The 24,646-nt window shown below is 41.0% G+C and overlaps 1 protein-coding gene across 4 annotated transcripts in view; it reads right to left on the reverse strand.

The window, feature by feature from the left end:
* Window positions 1-24,646, reverse strand: part of LOC124802909 (synaptotagmin 1-like) — a 1,021,155-nt gene that overhangs the window by 18,820 nt on the left and 977,689 nt on the right. For all 4 annotated transcript variants that reach the window (XM_047263978.1, XM_047263977.1, XM_047263975.1 and 1 more), the window contains one exon: window positions 12,305-12,500. In XM_047263978.1, the coding sequence (XP_047119934.1) occupies window positions 12,309-12,500 (192 nt within the window). In that variant the 3' untranslated portion in view covers window positions 12,305-12,308. The remainder of the gene's footprint in view (window positions 1-12,304; window positions 12,501-24,646) is intronic.

The following is a 24,646-nucleotide window of genomic DNA, read 5'->3' on the forward strand; positions in this document are numbered from 1 at the left end:
TGGGGAAAACTGTCCTCCATTATTACCTGTAGGTGGAGACTACTCCAGATCATGTTATCATCAGAAAAAACAAATCTAGTGTTCTATGGGTCAGAGAATGGAATGTTAAAACCTCTTAATCATGTAGGTAAGTTAAAGAATTTGAAAAAAGAAATGAGTACATTGAAATTAGATGTAATGGCAATTACTGAAGTGAGTGGCAAGAGGAATGGTATTCCTGATTATGTGAGCACAGTGTTACAAATAAAAAAATTTAACAGAGTTAATGGAACAGCATGTCTAATAATAAGCAAGAAAATAGGAATGTGGATGCAGCACTTGCACAAGCACAGAGTACAATTTCATTATGGTATAAGAAGACAGGATATTTTGCAGAGACCTGTAGGCACTGAACATTCTAATAGTTTAAATGTAATGATAAGATTGAGATTTAGAAACAAGGTTTTTAATTGCAAAATATTTCAAGGAACAGATGTGAACTCTGGTCTTAATTTATTGATTATGAAATAAAGACTTAAATTGAAAATTAGAAAAAAAGGAAAAAGGGATAGACACACGCAGTAGTGACTCCTAAAATATGAGATTGACGTCACTAAAATGCGGATCAGCAAAGGAGGAAGGGCAAGAGTACAAATAAAATCCATAAAACATGCATGACTCCAAAAGAGATATATGCTGCTTGTAGAACAATTGAAGAAATATTTAGTGAAATGAAAAGCAACTGTGTGAACAGAAGAGATAAGATGGCAAAGCACTACTTAGCAAAGAATAGAAGAGTGAGAAGTCGGAAAATATAGAGAAGTACAGTATGAAGGAGAGATATTTGAAGACAATATTATGGAAGGAGAAAAGGATGTGGATAAAGATGAAATGGTGTATGTAAACCTGCGAGAAAAATTTGACAGAGCACTGAAATACCTGAGCTGAAACATAATTTTTGTAGATTATAAACAGTGGTTGATAATGTTGCTTAGAATACTGTTTACAGCATAAAATATGGGAAGCTGGCAAAAACTACTTCATCTCTGTAGAAGTCATGCAGAAAACAGACTACTATCCTAAGAGTTGAGAGACATAAAAGTGAGGCGGTAGTTGAGAACAGAGTGGGGGCAGAGTTGTAAAATACCTCCCCCCCCCCCTCCCCCTCCTGCACCACAAATGTAAGTCAGTCTGTACACTGAGCAAACAGTAAAGGAAACCAATGACAAATTTGGTAAGAGAATTAAATTCAGGAGCAGAAATAAAAACTTTAATATTTCTTAAGACACTGTAATTTTTTCAGAGATAACAAAGGACTTTGAACAGCAGTTGAATGGAATGTATAATGCTTTGAAAAAAATGTTATAAGATGAATACAAATAAAAGTAAAACAAGTGTAATGAAGTTTAATTGAATTAAGTAAGGTGGAATTAGATTTGGAAATGAGACAATGAAAATAGTAGATGGGTTTCGTTATGTGGACAGTAAAATAACTGGTGGCAGCAAGAAGAATCTGCCAACCTCTTCATCTCAGGGTAGCATTTGCATGCAACCTACATCCTCAATTATTTTCCCAGTGTGTTCCAATCTCTGTCTTCTAATCTCTGTCTTTTTTACCTCTACAGCTCCCTCTACTACCATGGAAGTCATTCCCTGATGTCTTAACATATGTCCTATCATCCTGTCCCTTCTTCCTGTCAGTGTTTTCCATATATTCCTTTCCTCTCTGATTCTGTGCAAAACCTCCTCATTCCTTACCTTATCAGTCCACCTAATTTTCAAAATTAGTCTGTAACACCACATCTCAAATGCTTCAATTCACTTCTGTTCTGATTTCCACACAGTCCACGTTTAACTACCATAAAATGCTGTGCTCCTAACGTACATTTTCAGAAATTTCTTCCTCAAACTAAGGTCTATGTTTGATACTAACAGACTTCTCATGGACATGAATGCTCTTTTTGCCAGTGCTAGTCTGCTTTTGACAGTCTCCTTGCTGCATCCGTGTGCTGCCTAGGTATCAGAATTCCTTAACTTCATCTACTTCATCACCATATCCTGATGTTAAGTTTCTCACTGTTTTCATTTCTGCTACTTCTCATGACTTTTGTCTTTCTTCAATTTACTTTCAATCCACATTCTGTACTCATTAGACTGTTCATTCCAATCACTAGATCCTGTAATTCCTCTTCATTTTTACTGAGGAGAGCAATGTCATCAGCAAATCTTAACACTGATGCCCAATTAATGCTGTTGAACATCTTTTTCCATGTCAACAAATTCTATGGACGTGTCTTGGTTTTTCTTTAGTCTTGCTTCCATTATCAACTGCAATTTCACAATTGCCTCTCTAGTGTCTTTACTGTTCCTGAAGCCAAACCAATTATCATCTAACATGTCCTCAATTTTCTTTTCCATTCCTCTGTATATAATTCTTGTCTGTAACTTGGATGCATGAATTGTTAAGCTGATTGTGCAATAATTCTCGCGCTTGTCAGCTCTAGCAGTCTTAAGAATTGAGTGGATGATACTTTCCTCAAATACAGATGGTGTATCACCAGATGATGATGATCATCATCATCATCATCATCATCACCAGACCCATACATCCTACATACCAATGTGAATAGTTGTTTTGTTGCCACTTCCTCCAATGCTTTTAGAAGTTGTGATGTAATATTATCTCTCCCTTCTGCCTTTTTTGATTCTAAGTCCTAAAAACCTCTTTTACGTTCTGATCTAGTACTGGATCCCCTATCTCTTCCCTAGTGCCTCCGCTTCTTGTTCTATCATATCAGGCAATTCTTTTCCCTCATAGAGGCCTTCAATGTACTCTCTCCACCGATCTGCTCTCTCCTCTGTATCTAATAGTGGAATTCCCATTGCCTCTTAATGTTACCATTCTTGCTTTTAATTTCACCAAAGGTTGTTTTGACTTTTCTATATGCTGAGTCAATCCTGACAATCATTTCTTTTTCAATTTCTTCATATTTTTCATGCAGCCATTTTGCCTTAGCTTTCCAACACTTCCTATTTACAGATGCAGAGAGGTTTTGAAATGTGGTGCTGCAGAAGAATACTATTGATTAGATGAAAGTATACAAAGTCTAAGATGGAATACAACATTATTTTGTGAAAATATACAGGAGATGTTGAGTCACAGACAGACACAACAAAAAGACTGCTACACACTCAAGCTTTCATCCAAAACGCCTTCTTGCAAAATAGGAAAAACACATGCCTTCACACAGCTCACACACATATGCCCAGTGTCTCTGGCCATTGTGGCTGAACTGCAGACAGCTACTATGCCTGATGGGAGCAGCAGTCCGGTGTAGGTGGTGTGGCTAAACAAGAGGCATGGGATGTGGAGGGGGTGGAATAAGAGGGTAGGAGTGGGAAGAGGTGTAGTGCTGCTTGTGGACAAATGTAGGGATGTGGTTGGGATAAGGTAGGGGTGCTGGATGCAGTCAGGAGGTTCATTAGAGGGACAAATTAGCAGAAAAGAAGAGAAGTACAGAAGCAGAAAAGACTACAGGTGTGTCAATAGAATATAAGGTCATGAAGTGCTGCAGTGGGAGCTGTGAAGGGGATAGGGAGGTAGAGGACAGTGACTAGGGAAGGTTGAAGGCAGGGAGGTATGAGAATGTAGGATATGTTGCAGGTAGAGAGATCCCACCGGTGCTAGTAGGAAGGATCCAGATGGTGCACGCTGAGAAGCAGTCACTGTAGTGAAATACATTGTGTCGGGCAGCATATTCAGCAACTGGATGGTCTAGCTGCCTTTTGGTCACAGTTTGTCAGTGGCCATTCATGCAGACAGACAGTTTGTTAGTTGTCATGCCCACACAGAAAGCAGCACAGTGGTTGCAGCTTAGTTCTACAGATTTTACGGCTGCTGAACTGAGGAATATCCTACTCTCTATCCTTCACATCCCTCGTACTGTGATATTCCACTGCCCACTAAACCTACACAATATCATTGCCCACCCTTACTCAACCCCTGCCATCAACACCTTGCTCCATGTCTCATATTCCTGCAATAGATTTAGATGCAAGACCTGTCCCATACATTCTTCTGCCAACACCACCTACTCCATTCCAGTCACAGGAATCTCCTTTCCCTTCAAAGACAGGGCTACCTGTGAAAGAAGCCAAGAAATCTACAAACTAAGCTGCAACCATTGTGCTGCTTTCTACATGGACACAACGACTAACAAGCAGCTATCTGTCCGCAAGAGTGGCCACCGACACGCTGAGGCCAAAAGACAGCTGGACAACCCAGTTGCTGAATATGCTTCCCAACACAATGTGTTCCACTTCAATGACTGCTTCTCAGACTGCACCATCTGGGTCCTTCCAACTAACACCAGCTTTTCAGAACTGCACAGGTGGGAATTCTCTCTGCAAAATATCCTATGTTCCTGTAACCTCCCTGCTCTCAACCTTCGCTAGTCACTGTCCTCCACCTACCTATCCCCTTCACTGCTACCACTGCAGCAGTACACGGCCTTCTATTCTGTCAATGCACCCCCTAGTCTTTTCCCCCTTCAGAGAAGAGGGACAATGATAGCCGGCCGTGGTGGCCGAGCGGTTCTAGGCGCTACAGTCTGGAACCGCGCGACTGCTACGGTCGCAGGTTCGAATCCTGCTTCGGGCATGGGTGTGTGTGATGTCCTTAGGTTAGTTAGGTTTAATTAGTTCTAAGTTTTAGGGGACTGATGACCACAGATGTTAAGTCCCATAGTGCTCAGAGCCATTTGAACCATTTTTTTGGACAATGATATTGTGTAGGTTCAGTGGATAGCAGAACATCACTGTAGGAGGGATAGGAAGGACAGAGGGTAGGATATTCCTCATTTTCACTACCCTTCCCCTGTCCTAAACCTCCTGACTGCATGTAGCACCCCTACCTTGTTCTAACCACATCACTGCATTTTTCCATAAGCAGCACTACACCTCTCCCCACCCCTACCCTGTTATCCTTCCCCTCTCCACCCTACGCCTCCTGCTTAGCTGCACCACCTATGCCAGATTGCTGCTCCTATCAGGCGCAGTTACTGTCTGCAGTTTGGCCAAAGATATGGGGCATGTGAGTGTGAGAATGTGTGTGTGTGTGTGTGTGTGTGTGTGTGTGTGTGTGTGTGTGTGTGTGTGTGTGTATGTGTTTTCTATTTTGGAAGAAGGCCTTTTGGCCAAAAGCTTAAATGTATAACAATCTTTCAACTGTGTCTATCTGCAAATCAATGTCTCCTCTATATGGTGAGTAGCAATCCATCTTACAGATGAGATTAAACAATAGGAAATCCAGGATGGAATGCTATAGATGAGATTGGCAGATGAAGTAATTAATGATGAGGTACTGAACTGAACTGCAGCAAAATGGTCTTTATTGTGCAGTGTGACTAAAAGTATGGTTACACTAAAAGGAGGCTTCAAAGATTGGTTATTTTATGATGAAGTGAATTGTGTGTGTGTGTGTGTGTGTGTGTGTGTGTGTGTGCGTGTGTGTGTGTGTGTGTGTGTGTGTGTGTGTGTGTGTAAGTGTGGGAGGGAGGAACTGATTTCAGATAAACTGGAATATTATCTGAAGAATTTAGAAACCATTGTTCTATCAGTCAGCTATGTGGTACACGATCATCAATGGAAAAAATAGCAACCAAGAAACAAATGATGCAATATTTACCAGAGCCCTAGTTTCACATGTGAAACATATGGTCTCACTTACATGTTAACTCAAAGGTTCACCTGTGGAATTGCATCTGAAATCTGCCATTACATCCAAAGGAAACTTATAATCACAGATTGCACAACCCCAAATTGCATTAATGATATGGAAATGATAAGGCAGCCATGATCCAAAAACAACATACCAATCTGGGTTATTAGACACATGGCTAATTCATAATTTACAATCACTTAGCCATGTGTAATTATTATTACTCACACATACAATTAGAACATCAAATAATAATATTCCATGAGAACTAAGGACAATTATTTGGCAATTGGCTCAACACAACGCTCACACGACCATATTTAAGAATAAGAGGGTGAAGAAGAAGGAGAAGGGAGAAAAGAGAAAAAAAGTAAGAATGAGAAGGAAAAAAACGAGAATGAAGTGTTATAAAGTGTCGAGAGTTTATTCACTTGATGAAAGAAAACAAAAAGGAAGGAAGGAAGATAGATTTTAACGTCCTGTCGACATCAAGGTCATTAGAGATGGAGCACAAGCTCGGATCATGTCAAGGACGAGGAAGGAAACTGGCCATACCCTTTCAAAGAAACCATCCCAACATTTGTCTGGAGTGATTTAGGGAAATCACAGAAAACCTAAATCCGGATGGTTGGACATGGGTTTGAACCATAGTTCTCCCAAATGAAAGAAACCCTAGATACATCACAAGCAACATTTGTCTTATACTTCTGAAAGTTGATTGTTTGTTGTAGTTCTCTATGCACTACTATTTGTAAAGTTATTATTAATAAGTATTTTCAAAAAAGCTTGTATATAGTAAGCAGGTTGAAAGGGATGTGGGATGTAGTAGTTATGCACATATGAAAAGACTTGCATATGATAGACTAACATGGAGATCTACATCAAATCAGTCTTCAAACTGGTGACTGCAACAATAACAACTTCGATTCAACTGCGCAACAGTGACAGCGATGCAACGTCATAACAAAGTATTAAGAAAACTAAATAATAAAAATTGGAAATATGAAATACCAGAATACTCCAAATAACAATAAGCAACTCATCTTCCTCACAGACACTGCCATACCCAGCACCCATAATTTTCAAACCACCTGCAGTGAGTATTTGGCTACATACAGGGGCCTGGCAAATGAGATAAAGACCATGTGGAAACAGAAATCAGAACATATCATCCCTGTAGTAGTATCGGGACACTTGAGTTGTCCCAAAATGGACTGTGAAGGGCCTACAGGACATAAAACTGCATCCTGCAAGTATTACCAACTACAGAACACATTTGTACTAAACAATTGCAGAACTGTTCATTGGGTTCTTGGCAGACACAGCTAATTTAGTGGTAATAATATCTTGGACAGGAGAAACAGAAAACTTGTAATGATTCATCTTGTGTGAAACCCATGCAATGATATAGTGATCCACTTGGTCAGAATATGAGGACCATTAGCCAAAACCAGTGGTTAAAAATGAACAAGGCAAAGTACTGCAGGACTTATGATTTCAAACTGATTGAATAATGAAACATAATATGCCAGACATGACAGTCATGAAGAACAAGAAAATGTGGGCCATCAACATCACTTACAAGGGCAACAACATAATCAATGAAAAGTGGTTAGAAAAAGATACAAGATATGAATGCATGAAAATCAAGTTTCGGCAGTCTGGCATAAACAAAAAGTGAACACAGCAGTTCTTGATAACAGACAAGGAAAGAGGAAAATGATGGCCATAGTCTATTTGCAGGAACCCTCCTGGTATTTGCCTGGTTCAGTTTTGGAAAATTATGGAAATCCCAAATCAGTTTTGCTGTATCAAATGAACAAACCTGAATCATCTTCTGATGAACTGCTTTCCTACTTTTTCATAGATTTCAATGAGTTACAGATACCATGACACAATTAAACATACTCAAAAAACTTATAATTCAACAATATTATTTGCTGTTTCATTCATTAGGAAGGATTACCTTTCCATAGCACAATTAAGTGGACTTAAAGTAATATTGCATGGAGTTATAAGTTTGCCAAGATGGAACTCACAGCTTGGGACTGAAATCCAACTATAATCAAGGAGTTTGCTCACAACACAGAGATTGGTCCTCTTTCTTGTGTCATTGCTGTTCTCCTTAAAAAAGTCCATGGTATCAATCACAAGTAATATAAGCAAATGAAATAACTAAATTTGGATGTATCACTATTCTAATTATAAAGTTAGCTGCTTTCATTTTCTGTGAGAGATCATTAATATATGCCTTGTAAGAGAACTCTCAGCCTCAGCAAACTGGTATCCTCAGCTTCAATGATAACGCTGTGTGGTGTCGTGGTCTTCAGTCCAAGCACTGGTTTGATACAACTCTCCATGATACTCTGTCCTGTGTAAGCCTCTTCATTTCCAAATAAGTATTGCAAGCTACGTCCTACTGAATCTGCTTACTGTATTCGTCTCTTGGTCTCCCTCTATGATTTTTACCCCCCACACTTCCCTCCAATATGAAGAACGTAGTGATTCCTCAGAACATGTCCTATCAACCATGCCCCTCTTGTAGTAAGTCTGTGCCACAAATTTCTTTCCTCCCCAATTCTCTTCCATATCACCTCATTAGTTCCATGATCTACCCATCGCATCTTTAGTATTCTTCTGTAGCACTAGATTTCAAAAGCTAGTCTCTTCTTGTCTAAACTGTTTATCGTCCACGTTTCACTTCCATTCATGGCTATACTCCACACAAATACTTCCAGAAAAGACTTGTTGTTGTTGTTGTTGTTGTTGTGGTCTTCAGTCCTGAGACTGGTTTGATGCAGCTCTCCATGCTACCCTATCGTGTGCAAGCTTCTTCATCTCCTAGTACCTACCGCAGCCTACATTCTTCTGAATCTGCTTAGTGTATTCATCTCTTGGTCTCCCTATACGATGTTTACCCTCCACCCTGCCCTCCAATACTAAATTGGTGATCTCTCGATGTCTCATAACATGTCCTACCAACCGATCCCTTCTTCTAGTCAAGTTGTGCCACAAGCTCCTCTTCTCCCCAATTCTATTCAATACCTCCTCATTAGTTATGTGATCTACCTATCTAATCTTCAGCATTCTTCTGTAGCACCACATTTTGAAAGCTTCTATTCTCGTCTTGTCCAAACTATTTATCGCCCATGTTTCACTTCCATACATGGCTACACTCCATACAAATACTTTCAGAAACGACTTCCTGACACTTAAATCAATACTCGATATTAACAAATTTCCCTTCTTCGGAAACACTTTCCTTGCCATTGCCATTCTACGTTTTATATCCTCTGTACTTCGACCATCATCAGTTATTTTGCCCCCCAAATAGCAAAAATCCTTTACTACTTTAAGTGTCTCATTACTTACTGACACTTAAATCTGTATTCAGTGTTACCAAATTTCTCTTCTTCAGAAACGCTTTTCTTGCCATTAACAGTCTATGTTTTATATCTGCTCTACTTCAGACATCATCAGTTATTTTGCTGCCAAAATACCAAAACTCATCTAGTAATTCAAGTGCCTCATTTCCTAATTTAATTTCCTCAGCAACACCTGATTCAATTTGAATAAACTCTGTTATCCTTGTTGTGCTTTTGTTGATGTTCATCTTCTATCCTCCTTTCAAAACACTGCCCATTCCATTCAACTGTTCTTCCAAGTCCTTTGCTGTCTCTGACAGAATTATAATATCATTGGTAAACCTCAAAGTTTTTATTTCTTCTTCCTGGACTTTAATTCCTACTTCAAATTTCTCTTTGGTTTTCATTATGGCTTGCTCAGTCTACAGGCTCAATAACATTGGGACAGGCTACAGCCCTGCCTCACTCCCTTCTCAACCACTGCTTCCCTTTTATGTCCCTTTGTTCTTATAATTGCTGTCTGGTTTCTGTACAAGTTGTAAATAGCTTTTGCTCCCCATATTTTATCCCTCCTACATTCCGAATTTCAAAGAGAGTACCCCAGTCACCACTGTCAAAAGCTTTCTTTAAGTCTAGAAATACTATAAAAATAGATTTGCTTTTTGTTACCTATCTCCTATGAGAAGTTGTAGAGTCTGTGTTGCCTTGCGTGTTCCTACATTTCCTAAGGTCAGCTTATATCAGTTTTTCCATTCTTGTGTAAAGAACTTAGTTGGTATTTTGCAACCATGACTTATTAAACTGATAGTTCAGTAATATTCACACCTGTCAGAACCTGCTTTTTTGGAACTGGAAGTCTGAGGGTATTTTCCCTGTCTCATACATCTTACATACCAGATGGAAGAGTTTTGCCATGGATGGCTCTCCCAAGGCTATCAGTAGTTGTTACAGAATGTCGTCTACTCCCGGAGCCTTGTTTCGACTTAGTTCTTTCAGTGCTCTGTCAAATTATTCTTGCAGTACCTTATCTCCTACCTCATCTTCATCTAATATCCTCTACCTCATCTTCATCTATGCCCTCTTCCATTTCTCTAATATTGTCCTGAAGTACAGACTCTCTATATACTATTTCCACCTTTCAACTTTCCCTTCTTTGCTTAGCACTTGTTTTCCATCTGAGCTCTTGATATTCATATAGCTGCTTCCCTTTTCTCAAAAGGCCTCTTTAATTTTCCTGTAGATGCTATCTATCTTTCCCATAGTGAAATACGCTTCTAAATTCTTACATTTATCCCCTAGCAATTCCTGTTTAGCAATTGTGCACTTCCTGTCAATCTCATTTTTTAGACATTTGTATTCCCTATTGCCTGCTTCATTTACTGCATTTTATATTTTACTCTTTTGTTAATTAAAATTCAATATCTCCTGTTTTATCCAGAGTTTCTACTAGGCCTTGTCTTTTTACCTATTTGATCCTCTGCTGTCTTCATTATTTCATCTCTAAGGCGACCCATTCATTTTCCACTGTATTCCTTTCCCCTGCTCTTGTTAATCGTTGCCCAATGCTCCCTCTGAAACTATGAAAAACCTCTGGTTCTTTCAACTTGCCCAGGTCCCATCTCCTACCTTTTTGCAATTTCTTATGTTTTCTTCTACGGTTCATATCCAATAAATTGTGATCAGAGTTCGCAACTGTCCCTGGAAATGTCTTACAATTCAAAATCTGTTTCCAAAGTTTATGTTTCACCAGTATATGATCAATATGAAACCTTCTGGTGTCTCCACATGTACAACCCTCTTTCATGATTCTTAAACCAAGTGTTAGTAATGATTAAATTATGCTGTGTGCAAAATTCTACCAGTCGGCTTCCACTTTCATTCCATTCCCCATGTCCACATTCATCTACCATTCTTTCTTCTCTTCCTTTTCCTACTATTGAATTCCAGTCCCCAATCACTATCAAATTTTCATCTCCCTTAACTATCTGAATGATTTCTTTTATCTCATCATACACTTCTTCAATCTCTTCACCATCTGCGGAGCTAGTTGGCATATAAATTTGCACTAGTGGGGTGGGTGAGGGCTTCATGTTTGCCTTGGCTACAATAATGCTTTCGCTATGCTATTCATAGTAGTTTTCCTGCATTGCTGTTTTCTTATTCATTATTAAACCTACTCCTGCATTAACCCTGTTTGATGTTGTATTTGTAACCCCATATTTACCTGACCAGAGGTCATATACCTCCTGCCACTGAACTTCAGTTGTTTCCACTATATCTAACTTTAACCTATCCATTTCGATTTTTAAAGTTTCTAAGCTACATGCCCAATTAAGAGATCCAACATTCCATACTTCGACCTGTAGAATGCCAGTATTGTTTCTCCTAATGACATACTGCTAAGTAGTCTCTGCCCCGAGATGCGAATGGGAAACAACAGTACCTCCAGAATACTTCACTCAAGAGGATGCGATCATCATTTAACCATACAACAGAGCTGCATTCCTTTGGGAAACATTATGACTTTAGTTTTCCCTTGATTTCAGCTGTTTGCAGTACCAGCACAGCAAGGCCGATTTGGTTGACGTTATAGGGCCAGACCAATCAATCATCCAGACTGTTGCACCTGCAACTACTGAAAAGAATATTTCCCCTCTTCAGGAACCACACATTTGTCTTGCTTCTTAACAGATATCCCTCCACTGTGGTTAAACCTACGGTACAGCTATCTGTACAGATAGGTATAGTGTCATAAATGTAAGAAATCTGAATGGTAGTGCAAACAGAGGAAACAAAGAGAGGTGGTGTAGTGATAAGACACTGGACTCCAATTTGAGAGTATGGTGGTTGAAATCTGCATCCACCTAACCATGTTTCAGTTTACCATGCTTCCCCCAAATCTGAGTTGGTTCCCTTGGAAAGGTCATGCATGGCTGATTTCCTTCTCTGTCCTTCTTCGTTCCAGCCTGTGTTTTGTCTTTTTATTTTTCGTTCTTTACCTTGCCACTGACAGGACATTAAATGTTAAACTTCCTTCCTTAATTGTAGCTTTGTATAGTGTTCGAAAAACTGATTGGCTAATATCCTGCAGCTCTTATAAAGAACTATAGCTTATATCTCTAGGAAATGAGTCAGAAGAACTATAGCTTATATCTCTAGGAAGTGAGTCAGCAAATCCAAGATAACATCATTTGAGGTTAAAGGAGAAAATAAATCTTGTATGTTGCTAAGACATGCCTACCTCCTTAATCCTTCTTGTCATCATCGGGATCCTTGAGAGTATGCCACTGTGCAATGGGGCGCCGTGGAGATGCAAGCATGTCGGACCAGTGACGAAGTTCAGTACCACTGGCATTGTACCCAAGAACAACCTTACCAATGGGTTCCGAGGTACCAATACGATCATAATCCACCACAGTTATCACCAGCTGCACTTTCTGAAAATTAAAATGAAATATAAAGTTAGTATCATATAAAAATTTAAACAGTATTCCTGATATCAAAGACTCTCAGACAGAATAAGATGATTTCTTTTAAAAATAACTAACATGTATTCCGTGAAAATAATTTGAAGTCTATGTACCAAGATGTTCACATTCTGAGGAGATAGAAGACTTCTATGAAGCTAAGAAACATTCAATTGCTGAGCCAGATGCTGTCGCCTGTCCTGTTTCAGAGGAAACCACTCAGCCTGCAAGATCTGAAAGTCACGGAGGGTGGGATTACTGGTAGTTGGGAGCTCCAACGTTAGGCGCGTTATGGGGCCCCTTAGGGACTTGGCTGACAAGAAGGGAAAGAAATCCAATGTGCATTCTGTGTGCATACCAGGAGGAGTCATTCCTGATGTGGAAAGGGTCCTCCCGGATGCCATGAAGAGCACAGGGTGCAGCCAACTGCAGTTGGTTGCCCACATTGGTACCAATGATGTGTGTAATTTTGTATCAGAAGAGATTCTCTCTGGTTTTGAGTGGCTAACAGAAGTGGTAAAGCTGCTCATGTGCAACATAGTCAACAGGGCCGACTGCAGACCTCTGGTACAGAGCTGAGTGGAGGGTCTGAATCAGAGGCTCAGACAGTTCTGCAACCGTTTAGGCTGCAGATTCCTCGAGTTGCGCCAAAGGGTGGTTGGGTTTCGGGTTCTGCTGAATAGGTCAAGTGTCCACTATACACAGGAGGTGGCTACATGGGTAGCAGGGGTGTGTGGCATGGACTGGGCAGTTTTTTAGGTTAGAGGGTCTCGGGAAAACACAAGAAGGGCTTCAGTCACAAAGGGTGCAGGCCGAACACAGGAAGAATGTAGATACAGGAACCATTGGTATAACAGCTGTAAATTGTCATAGCTGTGTTGGGAAAGTACCAGAGCTCCAAGTGCTAATAGAAAGCACTGATGCTCAAATTGTTATAGGCACTGAAAGCTGGCTAAAGACGGATATAAGCTCAGCCAAAATTTTTGCGAGGAACCTAACGGTGTTCCGAAAGGATAGGCTAAACACAGTTGGCAGTGGCGTGTTTGTTGCTGTTAGAAGTAGTTTAACTTGTTGCAAAATTGAAGTAGATACTTCCTGTGAGTTAGTATGGGAAGAGACCATTGTTGGCAACCAGAATAATATAATAATAGGATCCTTTTACCGACCTCCCAAAAAAAATTCAGATGATACAGTTGCTGAAAGGGTCAAAGAAAACTTGACTTTGATTTCAAACACGTACCTGACACATACAATAATAGTTGGTGGTGCCTTTAATTTACCCTCGATATGTTGACGAAAATAGATGTTTAATTCCGGAGGTATGCATAAAATATCATCTGAAATTGTGCTAAATGCATTCTCTGAAAATTATTTCGAGCAGTTAGTTCCTGAGCCCACGCGAATAGTAAACGGTTGTGAAAACACACTTGACTTCTTAGCAACAAATAATCCTGACTTAATAACAAGCATCAAAACTGATACAGGGATTAGTGAACATAGGGTTGTCGCAGCGACACTGAATGTTGTAATCCCCAAATCCTTCAAAAATAAGCGAAAAATATACCTATTCAAAAAAGCAGATAAAATTTCACTTTACGCTTTCCCTGAAAGACAATCTCCACCTATTCCAAATTAACAATATAAGTGTAGACTAGATGTGGCTTGAATTCAAAGAAATAGTATCGGTAGCAATTGAGAGATTTATACCAAATAAATTAACAAACGATGGAGCTGATCCTCCTTGGTACACAAAGCGGGTTAGAACACTGTTACAGAAACAATGAAACAAAAATGCGAAATTTAAACAGACGCAAAATCCCCAAGATTGACACTCTTTTACGGAAGCTCAAAATTTAGAGTGGATTTCAATGCGAGATGCTTATAACAGTTTCCACAGTGAAACTTTGTCTCAAAACCTGGCAGAAAATCCAAAGAGATTCTGGTCGTATGTGAAGTATGTTAGCAGCAAGAAACAATCAATGCCTTCTCTACATGATAGCAATGGTGACAATATCAGAGACAGTGCTGCCAAAGCAGAGTTACTAAACACAGCCTTCCGAAATGCCTTCAAAAAATATCCGTACCCAAAGACTGGAAAATTGCACAGGTCACACCAATATTCATGAAAGGTAGCAGGAGTAATCCACTAAATTACAGGCCCATATCATTAACGTCGATGTGCAGCAGGATTTTCAAACATATATTGTGTTCAAACATTATGAATTACCTTTAAGAAAACTGTCTACTGACACACAGTCAACATGGGTTTAGAAAACATCGTTCCTGTGAAACACAACTAGCTCTTTTTCACATGAAGTGTTGAGTACTACTGACAAGGGATTTCACACTGACTCTGTATTTCTGGAAGGCTTTTGACACTGAACCACACAAGCAGCTTGTAGTGAAACTGCGTGCTTATGGAATATCATCTCAGTTATGTGACTGTATTTGTGATTTCCTGTCAGAGAGGTCCCAGTTCGTAGTAATTGACAGAAAGCCATCGAGTAAAACAGAAGTAATTTCTGGCATACCCCAAGGTAGTGTTATATGCCCTTTGCTATTCCTTATATATATAAACGATTTGAGAGACAATCTTAGCAGCCATCTTAGGTTGTCTGTAGACGACGCTGTCATTTATCAACTAATAAAGACATCAGAAGATCAAAACAAATTGCAAAACGATTTAGGAAAGATATATTGTGGCCAAGAGAGATAAGAAGCCCTCGCCTACCACAGTAGTACAAGTTTATATGCAAACTAGCTCCACAGACAAACGTGTGGTTCCTGAAGAGGGGCAGCAGCCTTTTCAGTAGTTGCAGGGGCAACAGTTTGGATGATTGACTGATCTGGCCTTGTAACACTAACCAAAACGGCCTTGCTGTGCTGGTACTGTGAACGGCTGAAAGCAAGGGAAAACTACAGCTGTAATTTTTCCCGAGGGCATGCAGCTTTATTGTATGGTTAAATGATGATGGCGTCCTCTTGGGTAAAATATTCCAGAGGTAAAATAGTCCCCCATTCAGATCTCCGGGAGGGGACTACTCAGGAGGACATCGTTATCAGGAGAAAGAAAACTGGTCTTCTACGGGTCGTAGTGTGGAATGTCAGTTCCCTTAATCGGGCAGGTAGCTTAGAAAATTTAAAAAGGGAAATGGATAGGTTAAAGTTATAGTGGGAATTAGTGAAGTTCGGTGGCAGGAGAAACCAGACTTCTGGTCAGGTGAATACAAGGTTATAAATAAAAAATCAAATAGGGGTAATGCAGGAGTAGCTTTTATAATGAACAGGAAAATAGAAATGCAGGTAAGCTACTACAAACAGTATAGTGAATGCATTATTGTGGCCAAGATAGACACAAAGCCCATGCCTACTACAGTAGTACAAGTTTATATGCCAACTAGCTCTGCAGATGATGAAGAAATTGATGAAATGTATGACGAGATAAAAGAAATTATTCAGGTAGTGAAGGGAGACGAAAATTTAATAGTCATGGGTGACTGGAATTCGAGAGTAGGAAAAGGGAGAGAAGGAAACATAGTAGGTGAATATGGATTGGGGCTAAGAAATGAAAGAGGAAGCCACCTGGTAGAATTTTGCACAGAGCATAACTTAATCATAGCTAAAAATTGGTTCAAGAATCATAAAAGGAGGCTGTATATGTGGAAGAAACCTGGAGATACTGACAGGTTCCAGATAGATTATATAATGGTAAGACAGAGATTTAGGAACCAGGTTTTAAATTGTAAGACATTTTCAGGGGCAGATGTGGACTCTGACCACAATCTATTGGTTATAAACTGTAGATTAAAACTGAAGAAACTGCAAAAAGGTGGGAATTTGAGGAGATGGGACCTGGATAAACTGAAAGAACCAAAGGTTGTAGAGAGCTTTAGGGGGAGCATTAGGGAATGAAGGACAAGAATGGGGGAAAGAAATACAACAGAAGAAGAATGGGTTGCTTTGAAAGATGAAATAGTGAAGGTAGCGGAGGATCAGGTACATAAAAAGATGAGGGCTAATATAAATCCTTGGGGTAACAGAAGAGATATTGAATTTAATTGATGAAAGGATAAAATATAAAAATGCAGTAAATGAAGCAGGCAAAAAGGAATACAAACGTCTCAAAAATGAGATCAACAGGAAGTGCAAAATGGCTAAGCAGGGATGGCTAGAGGGCAAATGTAAGGATGTAGAGGCACATATCACTAGGGGTAAGGTAGATACTGCCTATAGGAAAATTAAAGAAACTTGTGGAGAAAAGAGAACAAATTGCATGAATATCAAGAGCTCAGATGGAAGCCCAGTTATAAGCAAAGAAGGGAAAGCAGAAAGGTGGAAGGAGTATACAGAGGGTCTACTCCAAGGGCAATGTTCTTGAGGACAATATTATAGAAATGGAAGAGAATGTAGATGAAGATGAAATAGGAGATATGATACTGCATGAAGTGTTTGACAGAGCTCTGGAAGATCTAAGTTGAAATAAGACCCTGGGAGTAGACAACATTCCATTAGAACTACTGACGGCCTTGGGAGAGGCAGGCCTAACAAAACTCTACCATCTAGTGAGCAAGATGTATGAGACAGGCGAAATACCCTAAGACTTCAAGAAGAATATAATAATTCCAATCCCAAAGAAAGCAGGTGTTGACAGATGTGCAAATTACTGAACTATCAGTTTAATAAGCCATGGCTGCAAAATACTAATATGACTTCTTTACAGATGAATGGAAAAACTGGTAGAAGCCGACCTTGGCGAAAATCAGTTTGGATTCCGTAGAAATGTTGGAACACGTGAGACAATACTGGCCCTACAACTTATCTTAGAACATAGATTAAGTAAAGGCAAACCTACGTTTATAGTATTTGTAGAGTTAGAGAAAGCTTTTGACAATGTTGACTGGAATACTCTCTTTCAAATTCTGAAGGTGGCAGCGGTAAAATACAGGAAACAAAAGGCTATTTACAATTTGTACAGAAACCAAATGGCAGTTATGAGAGTCGAGGGGCATGAAAGGGAAGCAGTGGTTGGGAAGGGAGTGAGACAGGGTTGTAGCATATCCCTGATGTTATTCAATCTGTATATTGAGCAAGCAGTAAAGGAAACAAAAGAAAAATTCAGAGTAGGAATTAAAATCCATGGAGAAGAAATAAAAACTTTGAGGTTCGCCGATGACATTGTAATTCTGTCAGAGACAGCAAAGGACCAGGAAGAGCAGCTGAACGGAATGGACAGTGTCTTGAAAGGAGGATATAAGATGAACATCAACAAAAGCAAAACATGGATGATGGAATGTAGTCGAATTAAATCGCATGATGCTGTGGGAATTAGATTAGGAAATGAGACGCTTAAAGTAGTAAATGAGTTTTGCTACTTGGGGAGCAAAATAACTGATGATGGTTGAAGTAGAGAGAATATAAAATGTAGACTGGCAATGGCAAGGAAAGCATTTCTGAAGAAGTGAAATTTGTTAACATTGAGTATAGATTTAAGTGTCTGGAAGTCGTTTCTGAAAGTATTTGTATGGAGTGTAGCCATGTATGGAAGTGAAATGTGGATGATAAACAGTTTAGACAAGAAGAGAATAGAAGCTTTCAGAATGTGGTGCTACAGAAGAATGCTGAAGATTGGATGGGTAGATCACATAACTAATGAGGAGGTATTGAATAGAATTGGAGAGAAGAGAAATTTGTGGCACAACTTGACAAGAAGAAGGAATCAGTTGGTAGGGCATATTCTGAGGCATCAAGGGATCACCATTTTAGTATTGGAGGGCAGTGTGGAGGGTAAAAATTGTAGAGTGAGACCAAGAGGTGAATACACCAAACAGATTCAGAAGGATGTAGGTTCAATAGGTACTTGGAGATGAAGAAGTTTGCACAGGATAGAGTAGCATGGAGAGCTGCATCAAACCAGTCTCTGGACTGAAGACCACAACAACAACATGTGAATGGTGCAAAAATTGGCAGCTGACCCTAAATAACGAAAAGTGTGAGGTCATCCACATGAGTGCTAAAAGGAATTCGTTAAACTTCGGTTACACAATAAATCAGTCTAATCTAAAAGCCGTAAATTCAACTAAATACCTAGGTATTACAATTGCAACAACTTAAATTGGAAGGAACACATAGAAAATGTTGTGGGGAAGGCTAACCAAAGACTGTGTTTTATTGGAAGGACACTTAGAAAATGTAACAGTTCTACTAAGGAGACTGCCTACACTACGCTTGTCCGTCCTCTTTTAGAATACTGCTGCACGGTGTGAGATTCTTACCAGATAGGACTGATGGAGTACATCGAAAAACTTCACAGAAGGGCAGCACATTTTGTATTATCGTGAAAAATGGGAAAGAGTATCGCAGAAATGATACAGGATTTGGGCTGGACATCATTCAAAGAAAAGCGTTTTTCGTTGCAACAGAATCTTCTTACAAAATTCCAGTCACCAACTTTCTCCTCTGAATGCAAAAATATTTTGTTGACACCGACCTATGTAGGGAGGAACGATCACCACAATAAAATAAGGGGAATCAGAGCTCGTACGGAAAGATTTACGAGTTCGTTCTTTCCGCGTGCTATACAAGATTATAATACTAGAGAATTGAGATTAACCCTCTACCAGTCACTTAAATGTCATATGCAGAGTATCCATGTAGATGTAAATGTAGATGTAGATGTAGAGATCGCATAAAATATTTCTTTATTTAAGACAACCAGCTTCGACAGATTTTTGTGTCATCTTCAGGTCTTAAAAATCTGTTTTGTTGCAAAATGTGTTCATTTTACATGGACCCAAACATCATCAAGTTGTCAAGTGGATAATATTAACATGTTTCACAACAAAAGATTTTTGAGATATGAAGCTGACAGCAAATTCTGTCGAAACTGCTTGTCTTAAATAAAGAAATATTTTGTGTGATCTTGGCTGCTGAATGTTGTTTAGCAAGTAAACACAGATGGTTCCCTCAGTGCTCTAAAAATCAGAAAATTCAACATCTGTGAAGAATTACAGAAACTGCCAAATCACAGAAAATCCCACTATAAGATGTCATCCAAAGATTTCAAAACATCAACTTATACTTACTTGAGGGAAAAAAAAAAAAAAAAAAAAAAAAAAAAAAAAAATTATATATATATATATATATATATCTCTAAAAACAAAGATGTAGTGACTTACCAAATGAAAGTACTGGCAGGTCGACAGACACACAAACAAACACAAACATACACACAAAATTCAAGCTTTCGCAACAAACTGTTGCCTCATCATATGTCTGCTTGTGTCTGTATATGTGTGGATGGATATGTGTGTGTGTGCGAGTGTATACCCGTCCTTTTTTCCCCCTAAGGTGGGTCTTTCCGCTCCCGGGATTGGGGTGGCTCCTTGCCCTCTCCCTTGAAACCCACATCCTTTCGTCTTCCCCTCTCCTTCCCTCTTTCCTGATGAGGCAACAGTTTGTTGCGAAAGCTTGAATTTTGTGTGTATGTTTGTGTTTGTTTGTGTGTCTGTCGACCTGCCAGCACTTTCATTTGTTTTTAGATATATTTTTCCTACGTGGAATGTTTCCCTCTATTATAACCACATATATATATATATATATATATATATATATAAAACAAAGATGATGTGACTTTCCAAGTGAAAGTGCTGGCACATCGATAGACACACAAACATACACACAAAATTCAAGCTTTCGCAACCAACAGTTGCTTCGTCAGGAAAGAGGGAAGGAGAGGGAAAGACGAAAGGATGCGGGTTTTAAGGGAGAGGGTAAGGAGTCATTCCAATCCTGGGAGCAGAAAGACTTACCTCTCCCACATCCACACCGGCTGTTCAGAGTGTCCTCCTACAGGCCAACCGCAAATTAGAACAGCATGCCACCCTCCACCTCAAAAAACTATCCAATCTCCTGGTTTCCCACCTCCGGAAAGGCAACTCGCTCACCCTTCACAACCTTTCCAGCAAACCTCAACCTCCTCTCATTGCACACCGACCCAGTCTCTCCCATCTACTCAATCTCCCACTTCCAGCTCCACTCCCCCCAAAACCTCAAAACTCCAATCAACACAATCTGGAACCACAACACCCTAATTCAGTAGTTAAACTTTCCTCCAAACCTCTCTCCCAATCTGAAACCTCTGTCCTATCCAAAGGCCTCACCTTCAGCCCCACTCCCAGATTCAACCAAACAGCCCTCGTCAAAGATTTACTGTCCTACACTTGTACTCCCTGCTGGAAATATCACTTTACCATGAAGAAAAATGATCCTAATCCTGCTCCTAATGATCCAACTCCCCAAGACACTATCCAAATTGAACCCCACCTGGAACAGTTCCGCTCTCTGTCACAGCGGGACCCACCTCCTATTCCTCAAAATCACCCTCTCCAAACCTTCCAGAAATTTCTGACTTCCAGCCTTGCCTCTCAATCCTTCTTAAAAAACCTTAATCCTACTCCAAACATCACCACTGCTTAAGCCCAGGCTATCCATGATCTGAAGGCTCACCGATCCATCATCATTCTTCTGGCAGACAAGGGTTCCACGACCGTGGTACTTGATCGTCGGGAGTATGTGGCTGAGGGACTGCGTCAGCTTTCAGACAACACTACATACAAAGTTTGCAAAGGTAATCCCATTCCTGATGTTCAGGCGGAGCTTCAAGGAATCCTCAGAACCTTAGGCCCCCTACAAAACCTTTCACCTGACTCCATCAACCTCCTGACCCCACCGACACCCCGCACCCCTACCTTCTATCTTCTTCCTAAAATTCACAAACCCAATCATCCCGGCCGCTCCAATGTAGCTGGTTACCAAGCCCCCACAGAACGTATCTCTGCCTACGTAGATCAACACCTTCAACCCATTACATGCAGTCTCCCATCCTTCATCAAAGACACCAACCACTGTCTCGAACGCCTGGAATCCTTACCCAGTCTGTTACCCCCGGAAACCATCCTTGAAACCATTGATGCCACTTCCTTATATACAAATAATCCACACATCCAGGGCCTCGCTGCGATGGAGCACTTCCTTTCACGCCGATCACCTGCGACCCTACCTAAAACCTCTTTCCTCATTACCTTAGCCAGCCAGCTTCATACTGACCCACAACTTCTTCACTTTTGAAGGCCAGACATACCAATGGGAACAGCCATGGGTACCAGGATAAAACCCTTGTACACCAACCTATTAATGGGTCACTTAGAGGAAGCCTTCTTGGTTACCCAGGCCTGCCAACCCAAAGTTTGGTACAGATTTATTGATGACATCTTCATGATCTGGACTCACAGTGAAGAAGAACTCCAGAATTTCCTCTCCAACCTCAACTACTTTGGTTCCATCAGATTCACCTGGTCCTACTCCAAATCCCATGCCACTTTCCTTGATGTTGACCTCCATCTGTCCAATGGCCAGCTTCACACGTCCGTCCACATCAAACCCACCAACAAGCAACAGTACCTCCATTATGACAGCTGCCACCCATTCCACATCAAACGGTCCCTTCCCTACAGCCTAGGTCTTCATGGCAAACGAATATGCTCCAGTCCGGAATCCCTGAACCATTACACCAACAACCCAAAAACAGCTGACCTGGTACAGAAGCAAATAACCAGAGCCACTTCCTCATCCCCTCAAACCCAGAACCTCCCACAGAAGAACCACAAAAGTGCCCCACTTGTGACAGGATACTTTCCGGGACTGGATCAGACTCTGAATGTGGCTCTCCAGCAGGGATACAACTTCCTCAAATCCTGCCCTGAAATGAGATCCATCCTTCATGAAATCCTTCCCACTCCACCAAGAGGGTCTTTCCGCCGTCCACCTAACCTTCGTAACCTCTTAGTTCATCCCTATGAAATCCCCAAACCACCTTCCCTACGCTCTGGCTCCTATCCTTGTAACCGCCCCCGGTGTAAAACCTGTCCCATGCACCCTCCCACCACCACCTACTCCACTTCAGTAACCCGGAGGGTGTACACGATCAAAGGCAGAGCCACGTGTGAAAGCATCCACGTGATTTACCAACTGACCTGCCTACACTGTGAAGCTTTCTATGTGGGAATGACGAGCAACAAACTGTCCATTCGCATGAATGGACACAGGCAGACAGTGTTTGTTGGTAATGAGGATCACCCTGTGGCTAAACATGCCTTGATGCATGGCCAGCACATTTTGGCACAGTGTTACACTGTCCGGGTTATCTGGATACTTCCGACTAACACCAAACTGTCAGAACTCTGGAGATGGGAACTTCCCCTTCAGTATATCCTCTCTTCTCGTTACCCACCAGGCCTCAACCTCCGCTAATTTCAAGTTGCCGCCACTCATACCTCACCTGTCTTTCAACAACATTTTTGCCTCTGTACTTCCGCCTCGACTGACATCTCTGCCCAAACTCTTTGCCTTTACAAATGTCTGCTTGTGTCTGTGTATGTGCGGATGGATATGTGTGTGTCTGCAAGTGTATACCTGTTCTTTTTTCCCCCTAAGGTAAGTCATTCCACTCCCAGGATTGGAATGACTCCTTACCCTCTCCCTTAAAACCCACACCCTTTCGTCTTTCCCTCTCCTTCCCTCTTTCCTGATGAAGCAACTGTTGGTTGCGAAAGCTTGACTTTTGTGTGTATGTTTGTGTTTATTTGTGTGTCTATCGACATGCCAGCGCTTTCGTTTGGTAAGTCACATCATCTTTGTTTATATATATATATATATATATATATATATAAAAACAAAGATGAGGTGACTTACCGAACAAAAGCGCTGGCAGGTCGATAGACACACAAACAAACACAAACATACACACAAAATTCAAGCTTTCGCAACAAACTGTTGCCTCATCAGGAAAGAGGGAAGGAGAGGGGAAGACGAAAGGAAGTGGGTTTTAAGGGAGAGCGTAAGGAGTCATTCCAATCCCGGGAGCGGAAAGACTTACCTTAGGGGGAAAAAAGGACAGGTATACACTCGCACACACGCACATATCCATCCACACATACAGACACAAGCAGACATATTTAAAGGCAAAGAGTTTGGGCAGAGATGTCAGTCGAGGCAGAAGTGTAAAGGCAAAGAAGTTGTTGAAAGACAGGTGAGGTATGAGTGGCGGCAACTTGAAATTAGCGGAGATTGAGGCCTGGCGGATGACGAGAAGAGAGGATATACTGAAGGGCAAGTTCCCATCTCCGGAGTTCGGATAGGTTGGTGTTGGTGGGAAGTATCCAGATAACCCGGACGGTGTAACACTGTGCCAAGATGTGCTGGCTGTGCACCAAGGCATGTTTAGCCACAGGGTGATCCTCATTACCAACAAACACTGTCTGCCTGTGTCCATTCATGCGAATGGACAGTTTGTTGCTGGTCATTCCCACATAGAATGCATCACAGTGTAGGCAGGTCAGTTGGTAAATCATGTGGGTGCTTTCACACGTGGCTCTGCCTCTGATCGTGTACACCTTCCGGGTTACAGGACTGGAGTAGGTGGTGGTGGGAGGGTGCATGGGACAGGTTTTGCATCGGGGGCGGTTACAAGGATAGGAGCCAGAGGGTAGGGAAGGTGGTTTGGGGATTTCATAGGGATGAACTAACAGGTTACGAAGGTTAGGTGGACGGCGGAAAGACACTCTTGGCGGAGTGGGGAGGATTTCATGAAGGATGGATCTCATTTCAGGGCAAGATTTGAGGAAGTCGTATCCCTGCTGGAGAGCCACATTCAGAGATACCAACAATTAAAGGGAACAGCCATGGGCACCAGGATGGCCCCCTCGTACGCCAACCTATTCATGGGTCGCTTAGAGGAAGCCTTCTTGGTTACCCAAGTCTGCCAACCCAAAGTTTGGTACAGATTTATTGATGACATCTTCATGATCTGGACTCACAGTGAAGAAGAACTCCAGAATTACCTCTCCAACCTCAACTTCTTTGGTTCCATCAGTTTCACCTGGTCCTACTCCAAATCCCATGCCACTTTCCTTGACATTGACCTCCACCTGTCCAATGGCCAACTTCACACGTCCGTCCACATCAAACCCACCAACAAGCAACAGTACCTCCATTATGACAGCTGCCACCCATTCCACATCAAACGGTCCCTTCCCTACAGCCTAGGTCTTCGTGGCAAA

The sequence above is a fragment of the Schistocerca piceifrons genome, chromosome 6, assembly GCF_021461385.2.
Source record: "Schistocerca piceifrons isolate TAMUIC-IGC-003096 chromosome 6, iqSchPice1.1, whole genome shotgun sequence".
In the NCBI taxonomy this organism is placed as follows: Eukaryota; Metazoa; Arthropoda; class Insecta; order Orthoptera; family Acrididae; genus Schistocerca; species Schistocerca piceifrons.